Below are 12832 nucleotides of genomic sequence, written 5' to 3'. Positions count from 1 at the left end.
ATAGAAACTATGGGCAATTTAACTATTTCTCAAAATGGAGAGTATTTGGAATTGGGAGTTATAATTAGAGCAGGGGAGCAGTTTTAGAAAGATGAAATGATGTCCTGGATAGTGTGGCTCAGTGGGTTGTGCACCAGCCTGCAAACCAAAGGGTTGATGGTTTGATTCCCAGTCAGGGTACATGCCTGGGTTGCAGACCAGGTCCCCAGTAGGGTGTGTGTGAGAAGTAACCACACATTGACGTTTCTCCCTCTCTCTTTCTTCCCCCTTTCCCCTCTCTAAAAAGAAATAAATATAATCTTTAAAAATTTTAGAGAAAAAGAAAGAAGAGATGAGGGGCGGGAGAAGTAATGAACCAACAAGGTGATTGAAGCTGGGGTATTATAAAGGTGGCTCAACCAGTAGGAAATCTCTGGTGGTGAGCTGGAAGAAAATACTTAATAACAGCATAGTAAAAAAGAAGCCATTTAAATTTGTTTGCAGTGTCTTATTGATGTTACACACACAATACACAAAAAACATGCCACACTCAACAGTACTGAACTCTTGATGTTTTGGGGGGGAAAGTGGAGGATATAAGGATCAAAAAAGGGGATGTGATCCACACTGAGGTCATAGCCAGGACAAAAACAAAGGAACATCATAAAGACATGGAATCTACAACAAGAATCTCATACAAACATAAACCTAGCCAGGATGACCAGGTGAAAGAAAACTCTACAGGCTCTTGCTAAAATATTGGACAGGTTTTTTAATTAGATGTGGAAGATATGCAAGTTTGTATTTTTAGGTTAGCCTCGCTAGCCTGTGGCCCCATGAGAGTAGCAATAGTATCTTCTCTTAAGCTTGTTGAGATCATTTGAGAAGATGAGGGAGGTGCCCCTGCACTCTTCAGCAGAGTCTGTTCCCTGATGGTTTTTTCTGGGCACAGTAGGGGACACTCAGCGGGCCATCAGGCAAAGCTCATAGGTTGGGGGGATGTTGCCAAAGCCTGAGATCTTGGGGGTGATATCAATGTCAGCAGGTGGCACCAGTGGGCGCAGGGAGAAATTCTGAAGGATGGAGGTGAAGTAGAGGAAGAGTTCCATGCGGGCCATTGCCTCGCCCAGGCAGATGCGCTTTCCTGTGAGCACATTAGAAGAGAGGAGGGTCAGTCACACTTGCACTGTGAGAGCAGAGTCATGGGGAGCCTTCTGTCCTCACCACCTATCTGAGTCTCATCTAAATTCCTCAGCATCTCTGGGGTCATAATAACACCCACTCTATGGGGTTATTATAAACATTCAGTGGGTTTCTAGAGTTAGTGCTCAGCTAGGATCTGTCACTCAACATGTAGCAGCTACTTCTCTGATGGGATGGATGCCATCAGATTCCAAGATGGAATGGTTGTAAAGGATACTCACATAGGATGAGTCTGCTTATTTCAATTTCTTAAATGTTTATCAAAAGCCTAATTGGTCCCAGATACTGGTGAGGAGGGGAAAAGACCAAAAGCACACACTTAAATGGTTTCAGTCACCCTTTCAATGTTTTGGAGAAGTTAATCCCCATTTTACAGAGGGAGAGCTGTGGTAACTCCCCGATTGGCCCCACTGTTTGTTGAATCCTGTTTCCTAGCCACTGGTCACTTTCGTAGTACAATGATACATGTGACTAATTCCAGTGACATATTCAAGACAGAAAGCATATGAATGGCAAATTTCAGACAGAGAGCATATGAATGCCAAAATCTAAAGTAGTTTTTATCTGGTCCTTAGCAGAAAAAGTTTGCTGACCCCTGTATAGTACTATTACTTTTCTAATTATATGAGTCAATGATTCTAATATTCTATGATTCTGGCATTCTAGGACTCTTTAAAACACCACTCAACTTTCATTTCAGATCTGAACCCAATACAGACCAATGATTGGGGGGCATATCAAGCATGTCCCTAGGGGGAAGTCAGACCATAGACACCTACCAGAAGAAAAAGGCACAAAGGCTTCATTCTTCTTGAAGCGGCCCTGCTCATCCAAGAAGTGTTGGGGATAGAAGGCATCTGGGTATCGGAAGTATTTGGGGTCTTTGAGAACTGAGCCAATCAGGGGAAACACATCAGTGCCCTGAGGTGAAAATGGAGGCAGTTAGGAAAAATCAGTGTTGGAGCATGGGATAAGGAAGAAGCAGGATAAAGGGGTGCAGTGGAGGGGAAAAGGGTGCCAATGACAGTGTACTCCACCTTGGGCAGAAGGTAGCCTCTGAAATGAGTGTCCCTAATGACATTATGTGGGACACCCAAAGGCACAATATCTGTCAATCTCTGTATCTCATGGATCACAGCATCTGTGTAGGGCATCTTGACTCGGTCATCCACACTTGGTATCCGATGTGGTCCAATCACATGGTCAATCTCTTCATGGATCTTTGCTGGAAGGGGCAAAAAACCATAACAGACAAAGATGCAGAATGTGTTCCTTGGGGTCAGGTTGGGGTCATGGGTTTGTTTCTTAAGTACCTGCAGATCCTGAGTGAGTGGGCCATGTGTGTTCAGATTGCCTCTTTATTTATGACATGTGACACAGTGGTGGGGTGAGTAAATGCTAATCAGGTCATTGGGAGGCACATAGCCTAGGGCCTTAAATGACATTTGGGCCATTTGGTCCTTACCTTGAAAAAACCCAAGGAGCCATGGGAGGCTGATAAGCAAGGCAGAGTTCTGGTTGCAGCTGGGCATTCATACACAGAGTTTCAACAGGATGAGAAAGAGGCACATAGATAACTAGGCCAGGATTGAAGCACATGTCAAAAATTATGTGACAGCGTTAAGAACACTGTAGATGTAGTCACCTCTCTGCACTTCCTGGGTGAGTAACCTTGGAGCAAATGACTTTACCCTCTGAGACTCTTTTTGTTCATTTTCAAAGTAGATGTGATGCTCTAACAAGCTCTTAGAATTGCAAACTTTACTACATGAAATCCAGTATGTAAGTAAGTAGGACAGTTCCCAGTACATAGAAAGTGTCCATTACATACCTGAATTCTTAGATTAGCAAAAGATGTCATGGACAATGGAAGAGAGACTAGAAGAGTTTGAGTGGAAACAAGTAAGTCTTTCCCTTCATCTGTAATAGAAAAATTTGTTGGCTTACTTTGAACTGCATAAGAAGGAAGAGGGGCCATAATTAAAATTTTTCCTGAAGCAAGTAATGAGCTCCTCAGTGCTGGAGTAACTTAACCAGACCAAATTCCTATTTATTGGGAATTGAGTCTATTTGATTCTGGCACTGTAGTCAGCTAAATAATGGTCATCAAAGTTATCCACCTCCTAATCACTGGAACCTGTCAATGTGATTTTATATGGCAAAAGGGACTATGCAGATATAATTAAATTAAAGATGTTGAGATAGGAAGATTATTCATAATTAACAAGGTTAGCTCTTAATATAATCAGAAGTGTCTGTATAAGAAGGAAGCAGTAAGGTCAGCGTCACAGAAGGAGATGTGACAATGCAATCAAGAGAGGTTTGAGGATCTTTGCTGCTGACTTTGAAGGTAGAGGAAAGATCATGAGTTCAGGAATGCAAGGAACACAGCTCTAGAACCTAGAAGAGTCAAGGAGTCAGGTTCTACCTTGGTTTGGCTGAGTGAAAGCCTATTTGAACTTCTGGACTGTAGAACTATATAACTAATATATGTTGTTTTAAGCTACTACATTTCTGGCAGTTGATGACAGCAGCCATAGAAAACTAACACAGGCACCAAGTAGAAGATGAAATTAAATGGCCTACTAAGCCTTAGATCCCAAGATTCTGTGTCCTGAGATTCTGAAGTGTGAAGAGTCTAAGACCATAGGGTTCTAAAGTTTCAAAGTTATGTCTGCTTTTCTGTTAGGAGTGGGAGTCAGGTAAGCATCTCAAGTGAACACTCACCTTCCACCTCAGGATGCTTCATGAGCAGCAAAAATCCATAGCGTAGTGTAGAGCTCACAGTCTCTGTGCCAGCAAAGAAGAGGTTGAGAGTGGTGAGGACTAAGTTTTTGAGGGTGAATTCTGTGTGGGGATTATTTTTATCCTGAAAATGACAGCAAAAAGAAATAGAATCACCTTTTTTGTCTTCTTATTTTTGCCTTTGTATATGGTAGGCCTTTATGAAAACACAATAGATGGGAAAACCAAGTGGGTATCTGGGAGAAGGAACAGTCAAAGCAAAGGTCTGGAGGCAAGGGTGTGGCTGGTATGTTAGGGAAATAGCCAGGAGGAGGCCAGTGTGGTTAGAGTGGAGTGAACAATGAGAAAAGTAGGAAGAGGAGAAAGTAGAGATTACCTTGTTCGATTAGAATGTTCTATGACTTTAGTGTATATAATTTTAAACCACAGGTGGCAAACACAAGGCCCGAGGGCCAAATTCGGCCCTCTATTTTGTTTTATCTGGCCTCGCACCTTGCTTCTACCTGGCGGCAGTGTTGAACTCTTGCTTAACTGTTAAGGAGTAGCTACATTTATACAGTTCTGAAATTATATTCAGTACTTTGAAGGCAACCACGAAGCTGATGTGGTCCCTGGTGAAAATGAGTTTGACACCTCTGTTTTAAACTTTCAAGTACTTCTGTTTCATGGGGCGGGGTGGGGCTGGGATGGGAGAAATAGACAAAAAACTGTACTTGAAAAATAACTAAATAAAATTTAAATAAATAAATAAATAAAAGAGAGAGTGTTTTAAAGGAAAAAATAAACTTTCAAGTGCTTCTATTTTAAATTATATATATAGTTCAAAGACTCTATGATACAAAAGTATTAAACCTTTAATTTCTACATCTCTATGACTTTTAAGTTTATTAAGTTTAAAAGCTGCATATGTCTAAGCTTCTCAAATTCTAAGACTAAAGACTCATCCTACTTTTCTATGGCTAGTAATTATACATGATTAGAAAGGTGTAAGGTTTTAAGTTTCCATGTTCTTAAATTTTTTTATGTTCAAGGTTTATTTTCAAAGTTTAATAGTTTGTGCCTTTACAGTATTTAGATCTTATCTATAAATAAAAGTACACAATGAGAAACAACTCTTGCCACCTTTTTTTTTTATCTCTACCATGTCTACAAATGATTTAAAAAGTTACAGGTACTAAGGATTGAGAGATGATAAAGGGTTGGGAAAAGAGGATGAAATACTTGGTGCATCTTGATGAGGAAGCAGTCAATGAAGTCTCGAGGGTTTTGTGGGTCAAGGGATTCCTCGTTGATCTTGACCCTAGAGGCAATGAAGTCCTTCAGCTCCTCTACCAAGTAGTAGATGCGATTGTGTCTTCCTGGCAGATATTGCATGATTCCGGAATACATGTCATATAGCTATTGGGAACAGGCAAAGGGGGTTTGTCAGCAATGAGCACCCAAGGCCAGCCTGGGTTGAGTCTGGAGTTAGATAGCTGGACTCAACATTCAACACTACGACTGAGAACTAGGTGAGTCCATTTGCTTCTTGGAGATTCGGAGCATATTGATACTTGCCTCCCAAGACTGTGGGGACTATTATGCAAGATAGCCAGGTAGTTAGTTATTTGAGTCTGGGGGTGGACAGAGAGGTGGCTGGTAGGCACCTGTGCCAAGGGTGTGCTCATCTCAATGAAGCTCTGGTTGATCAGCTGCAGCAGCTTCTGGAACTGCTTGTCCTCATAGTCAAAGCGGCTCCCAAAGACAACGGAACTGATGACGTTGGAGACAGTACGGCTCAGGAAGAAAGTGGGCTCAGTGGGGGCACCTGGATGGTGGAAATTGTCTATGTTGGAGGCAATAATTAGGAACATGGGGTGTGGGATGATTCAGTCATGGATATGAGTCCTGAATCCACTATCTAGTAGCATGCTTTAGTTATTTCATTTTTGTGTTTTGAGTTGGTAACCAGTATGCAAATAGGTTTAGTAACCACTTCACTGCTTCATGAGAATACAGTGTAATTAATTATTCATGTAAAATGCTTAAAACAATCTTTGCCCTGTAGTAAACAGCTGGTGGAGTCTAATCATTACTTTTTGGTATTGGTATTTAACTGTGTTTGTGCTGGAAAGTCACAGATTTGGGAAAGGAGCTATGGTAAGAGACACATTTTACAAAAATAAATAGCTGGAGTCTGTCTATGTCTGTCAATAATTCCACTTGACCTATTAAGAAAATCTTCCCATTGGCCTCAGCTGTGCCATCTGTAAACCAGGATGCTTGTCAGGATGGTGTATTTGGGGATGATTTTCCAAGAACAATGCCCATATTCACAAATACACAATTTGGCAAATAATTTCTGGGGGTACATGGACATTCAAAGCCTTTATGTAGACTATTTAGCATCATGAAGCCCAAGTAAAGGAATCTCTGATTTAGAGAAATCATCAGTATTTCTGTCTCTTAACTCTTCATCTTTATTTTTCTCAACCTCTGTGTCTTTTTTCTAGAGGCCTCAGGGGTTCCAGATCTTATTTTTGGGCAAGGATTGAAGTCCTTTAAAAATATAATGAACCGAGTATAGAGTTTCAGATCCTCTAGCTGAAAACTCTCTAAAGCTCTATTTCACAACAATATGAATATATTTAAAACTACTGAAAAGTACCTTTAGAAATGGTGAGGATGGTAAAATTTTATGTTATGTAATTTTTTACCACAATCGTGTGTGTGTGTGTGTGTGTGTGCGTGTGTGTGCGTGTATTTAGGTATACATGTAATTAAATTTGGTTCTGTCACCAGAAGTGACTAAAGTTCCTGGACAAGTGGTCTCTAAGGGTCCTTCATGTTAACTTTTAATGTGGAACCTGACTGGAAATCTTAGTAAATTCCATCTTTTTCATCCTCTCCCATTCAGAGCTTTCTGCCACCAAGGCTTTTCTTCTCATGACTGAGCTCTCAACCACCACCCAGTCACCTTGTAGATACTCCCCCTCTATGCCCTCATACCCTTGGTCTTCCGTAGTTCCTCCAGTAGAAAGCCAGCCTCTTCCTGGATCCGCTCCTCAATGCTGCGCTTTCCCATCCCGAAGTCCCGAAGAATGGTGAGGGAGAAGCGTCGGAGAATCCTCCATCGTTCTCCATTAGCCAGAGCTACACCTGCCAGAATCTCAGTGTCAGGCTCCTGCCTCCTCTCCCCTTCCTGTGTCCAACTCTTTACTAGACAAGGATGGGGACAGATTGTGAAAGCTCTAGGCTCTGTTCTTAGGGAAGTCCCTCCCAGATCACCAGGCTTGATGGGGAAACTCAAGTTTCCTACATGCAGGACCCTCAAAAACAGTCTAGGACTGAGGTGGAGAAAGGGAATCAGACCAGGAGTGATTAAGGAGATAAAAGTGTTTCCTACGGGATAAAGACCTGGAGCTGGATGAATGGGATGGATACATAGGTATGTGAGGGGAAGTATAGATAGGATGCTATATATAGTACCCTAGAATGAGAAGACTAGTTCTGTTTCCTATATACCATTTAGATTCTGTTTTTTTAATCCTTACCCAAGAACATTTTCTCATTGCTTTTCAGAGAGAGAGGAAGGGAGGGAAAGAAACATTGATTTGAGAGAGAAGCATCAACTGGTTGCCTCTCGTATTCACCCAGACTGGGGATTGTACATAACCAGACAAGAGACTGAACCCACAATATAGGCATGTGCCCTGACTGGGAACTGAACCCATAACCATTTGGTTACAGGACAATGCTCCAACCAACAGAGCCACACAGGCCAAGACCGATTTGTATTCCTTAGACATATATGCACATAGAACCTCACACCTGGACAAAAATATGCATACACAAAAGGAGTTATTGTGTAATAAGAAATGTTTAGAAATTATCAGATGTGCATGGATTGGTGAATTAATTTGGAAATGTAATGAAATAATATTGGTGGATTATCAAAAAGGAGACAGGCTTTATGACAGGAATGATTGATACATGGATGGATGGAAGACTTAATGAATGAGTGAAGGGTTAATGGATGGTTTGAGATAGGTGGGTAAATGCTTGGAAGAATGAATTATAGATGAAAGATTAATAAGTAGGTGAGTAATGAAATGGTTAATGAATGGATGAATAAATTGATTGATAGAGGGGTAAATGGAAAGTTAATTGATAGATCCATAGATAATTGGATAGAAAGATATTAGTATAGAAAATCTAATTAATGAGTAAATTTTTGGTGGATGAATGAATCATGGAAAATGGTTGAATAGAAGGAAAAGCATAGGGATATATGAAAAGAAAAGTGTGAGGCTGCTTGGAATTAAAAGGTATGAACATTTAGAGACAGATGCATATGTAACCCTAGAAAGGTGTCTACCTAAATCAAGGGAACCTATAGGTTGGAGACCTACACACACACACACACACACACACACACACACACACACACGAAAGATTGGCCATAAAAACTTCAGTGGATACACAGTATCACTATCTATTACAAATGAGAACAGGGGTTTCCGGCCAAGAGGAAGGCGTAAGTAGACACATGGTGCCTCTCGCACAACCAAAATAAAGACAACAACAGTTTAGAAAAAAATAGCAACCAGAACTGACAGAAAATTGAACTGTATGGAAGTCCAACAACCAAGGAGTTAAAAAACACACGTCCATCCAGACAGGTAGGATGGGCAGAGCTAGGTGAAGAGAGATGGGGGGAAAAAGCAGTGACACCAAGCACACAAGATGGCAGCTGACAGACCTGGGGAGCAGGGTGGAAATGTGCAGACCCAGTGAGGTGGCAATTGGGAAGTAGGGCCTGGTGCTCAAGGCTTCTGACTGACTGGGCAGACCCACATTTGTGTGCAGATAAACCAGGTGAAGCTGGGGAGTGAGACAGACTGCACAACCCATGGTACTAGTGCACAGAAATAAAGCCTCAAAACACCAATTGAAAACACCTGTGGGGGTTGAGGCGATAGGAGAGACTCCCAGCCTCACAAGAGAGTTTGCTACAGAGACCCACAGAGTCCTACAACCTACACAAACCCATCCACATGGGAATCAGCACCAGAAAGACCCAGTTTCCTTGAGAGAAGTGGCAGAAGGCTCTGAAATTCGACAGAGAGAAGATCAAGGACCATTGTTCCCTCTCAGACCCCGCCCATATATATAGCATCACAACCCAGCGATGTGGATTACTCCACCCTGGTAAAGACCTAAGGTTCCACCCCTCACTACCTAAGAGGTGCAGTGACACCTCCCCAAAAAAACTGGCCCAAACAAAAGACCAGATCAAAGCTCCAGAACAAATACAACTAAGTGACCAATAGATAGCCAACCTATCAGATGCACAGTTCAAAACACTAGTGACCAGGATGCTCACAGAATTGGTTGAATTTGGTTGCAAATTAGATTAAAAAATGGAGGATACACTAAGTGAAATGAAGCAAAATGTACAGGGAACCAATAGTGATGGGAAGAAAACTGGGACTCAAATCAATGGAGTGGACCAGAAGGAAGAAAGAAACATCCAACCAGAAAAGAATGAAGAAACGAGAATTCAAAAAAATGAGGAGAGGCTTGGGAACCTCCAGGACATCTCTAAACATTCTAACACCTGAATTATAGGGGTACCAGAAGGAGAAGAGGAAAACTAACAAGTAGAAAAGTGATTTGAATAAATAATAAAGAAGAACTTCCCCAATATGGCAAAGGAATTAGACTTCCAGGAGGTCCAGAAAGCTCAGAGTCCCAAAGAAGTTGGACCCAAGAAGGAACACAGCAAGGCATATCATAATTGCATTAGCCAAGATTAAAATGAAAGAAAGAATCCTAGAAGCAGCAAGAGAAAAGGAGACAGTCACCTACAAAGGAGTTCCCATCAGTCTGTCAGCTGATTTCTCAAAAGAGACCTTCCAGGCAAGAAGGGGCTGGAAACAAGTATTCCAAGTCATGAAAGACAAGGACCTACATCCAAGACTGCTCTATCCAGCAAAGATATCATTTAGAATGAAATGGCAGGTAAAGTGCTTCTCACATTAGGTCAAGTTAAAGGAGTTCATCATCACCAAGCCTGTATGATATGAAATGTTAAAGGGATTTATCTAAGAAAAAGAAGATTAAAAACATGTACATTACAATGACAGCAAACTCACAATTACTAATAACCACACCTAAAACAAAAAACAAAAATAAACTAAGCAAACACTGGAACAGGAACAAAACCACAGAAATGGAGATCATATGAAGGGTTAGCAACAGGGGAGTGGGAGGAGAAGAGAGGGGGAGAAGGTACAGAGAATAAGTAGCATAGAAGGTAGGTAGAAAATAGGAAGGGGGAGGGCAAGAATAGTATGGGAAATGTAAAAGCTAAAGAACTTATAGGTATGACACGTGGACATGAACTAAAGGCAGGGAATGAGGGTGGGAGAGGGTGTCCAGGGTGGAGGGAAATGAAGGAAGGAAATGGACAACTGTAATAGCATACTCAACAAAATATTTTTAAAATATGAGAACAAAATTAATGCAGCAGGTATTCTAGAGTCAGATGGTTAGGTCCAAAGTAGAATGGTTCTACCACTTACAGTGTGATATTACCTAACATTTCTTACCCTCAGCTTCTTTATTTGCAATACTAGTAGGATGTTAATACTTCTCTCAAAGGGATCAGTACAATAATTTATGTAGAGTATTTATCAAAGAACCTGGGACATAGGAAGTACATTATAATCATTTTGTTTCCTTGTTGGTTGTTGTTGTTACTTACCATGACCTTGGAAGTTTCGCTCTACTGAAGCCAGTTCTCCGCGACCGCTGAACTCTTCTGCTTGATCTACCAGGGCCTGCTTCACTGCTTCATGTCCACATAAAACAACTACTGGCCGGGGACCCATGTACACAGTAAAGACTGGGCCATATTTCTCTTTGAGCTTGGAGCGAAAGAAGACATAAGAGGATGAGGCTGATTGGAGCACTGAGTATAGATCAATGAAGGATTTTAGGATGTGGAGATTTCAAAGGAATGCAAAGGTGAGAATAACAGATAAAGATAAATCTTGGGTTCAATGTCTTCCTAGAGTGGAGTTGTGTAAGTTCTTTGTATATTTTGGAGATTAAACCTTTGCCTGAGGTATCATTGGCAAATATGTTTTCCCATACAGTTGGTTGTCTTTTTAATTTAATACTGTTTTCTTTAGCCCTGCAGAAGCTTTCTATTTTGATGAGATTATACCCCAAGAATCCTAAAACATCAATTTCAAAGAACCTATGCACCACAATGTTCATAGCAGCACAATTTACAATAGCCAAGAGCTGGAAGCAACCTAGGTGCCCATCAGTAAATGAATGGATCAAAAAATTGTGGTACATATACACAATGGAATTCTATGCAGCAGAGAGAAAGAAGGAGCTACTACATGGATGGAACTGGAAAGCATTATGCTGAGTGAAATAGGTCAGGCATTGAAAGACAAATACCATATGATCTCACCTTTGACAGGAAGCTAAAGAATAAAACAAACAAGCAAACAGAATAAAAACAAAGACACTGAAATAGAGAACAAGTGGGCAGCAACCAGAGGGGAGAGGGAAGGGAATTTAAGGGGAAAAAGGGGGGAGGGATTTTGAGGAACAAGTATGAAAGACACAGGGATGAGGACTGGGGGAGGGGAAATTGGAGGGAGGGGGGAGACAGGGCAGAGGGTGGGATGGGAGAAATAGATAAAAAAAATGTACTTGAAAAGTAACTAAATAAAATTTATTATTAAAAAAAAAGATAAATCTTGGACTCTTGTGATCCTAGGCCAGACTCCCCAATGACTCCACAAGCCTTAGTTTCTTTCATCTGTGAAATGATCGACCTGGATGAGACAAACCCTACCAAGATCAATGCTTCTCTCTCTGAAATGTTAAATTTCTAGAATCCTAAGATTTCATGATATTCAGTCTCAAAGTTCTACGATAATTAGCCTATAGAGTTATTGCATTAAAGATATAAGGTACTGTGAGTCCGAAGTCCTGAGATTGTGAGAGTCTTAAGTGTCAATGTGCTAGGAGTGTGTCTTTCCAAGAGTCTAAGAATCTGACATTTCAGAATTCTGAGGTTCATAAAGTATGTGTTTCCAAGAGTCTGTGTTTTAGAAGTTAGAAGGTTATATATGTATTTGTCTATAGAATTAGTTGCTTCCAGCCCTAAGAAAGGCAGACAGACTCACCTTCATGAGAGACTGAAAGGTGGCATCTGTACGAATTTGTAACAGGTTCCCCAGGAAGGGTATTGGTGTGGGACCTGGAGGCAGTTTTCCCCCCTTGCTCATCCGCTTCCAGGCAATGAGGATGAGCAGACAAGACAAGCAGAGCGTCAGAAGCATGGTGAAGGCCCCTCCCAGCTCCATGGTGCTAGACTGAGGGATTGTATCTGAGGCAGCAGACCCTGTCTATATATATTCTGGGAAATTAGTGATGAAGAAATCTGAACATCCTGGGATTCAAGTTTTCCGGGTATGAATACCATCAGAGAAGAGATCACTTTAGCTGGGAGGCAGTTATATAACTGATAATCTCCAATGTGAACAAAGGTGGATTGAATTCACCCAGGTAAAACCACTGGGAACATTCCTCTTTCTTTATATTTCTAGTCCCTCAGTTCTCCCTCAGTTCAACTGTGTCTTGGTAGGGTGTAGGAAGCACTGAAAATAATTTTTAGACTACTGAATTTATGAATCAAACATTTGGGTTCAAATGTCAGCTCCGTTTTTACTCTACTGGTCAAGGGACCTAGCCCTCTTGGCCTTAGTTTCCCTATCTGAAAAATAGGGTCGCCAAACCATTTTAGAGAACAGGGGTGACTCTCTTATCTTTGCCAGATCCTAATTAGTAAGTCTTTAAACAATAATGAAGACGATGAAAGAAAGATTTAGAATAG

At 41.1% G+C, this 12832-nt stretch overlaps 1 protein-coding gene across 2 annotated transcripts in view; it reads right to left on the bottom strand.

The window, feature by feature from the left end:
* Nucleotides 1–574: 574 nt before the first annotated feature.
* The window catches only part of LOC119052152 (cytochrome P450 2G1), a 52135-nt gene continuing 39877 nt past the window's right edge, over nt 575–12832 (bottom strand). For both annotated transcript variants that reach the window (XM_053667506.1, XM_037149184.2), the window contains 8 exons: nt 10676–10838; nt 6916–7065; nt 5574–5734; nt 5149–5325; nt 3910–4051; nt 2220–2407; nt 1962–2103; nt 575–1123 (listed from right to left, as the gene is read on the bottom strand). In XM_053667506.1, the coding sequence (XP_053523481.1) occupies nt 942–1123; nt 1962–2103; nt 2220–2407; nt 3910–4051; nt 5149–5325; nt 5574–5734; nt 6916–7065; nt 10676–10838 (1305 nt within the window). In that variant the 3' untranslated portion in view covers nt 575–941. The remainder of the gene's footprint in view (nt 1124–1961; nt 2104–2219; nt 2408–3909; nt 4052–5148; nt 5326–5573; nt 5735–6915; nt 7066–10675; nt 10839–12832) is intronic.

This window comes from Artibeus jamaicensis, unplaced genomic scaffold, assembly GCF_021234435.1.
Source record: "Artibeus jamaicensis isolate MK-2021 breed Jamaican fruit bat unplaced genomic scaffold, CSHL_Jam_final contig_47, whole genome shotgun sequence".
NCBI lineage: Eukaryota > Metazoa > Chordata > Mammalia > Chiroptera > Phyllostomidae > Artibeus > Artibeus jamaicensis.
The sequence above is the reverse complement of the archived record's forward strand: the minus strand, read 5'-3'. Positions and strand labels throughout refer to the sequence as shown.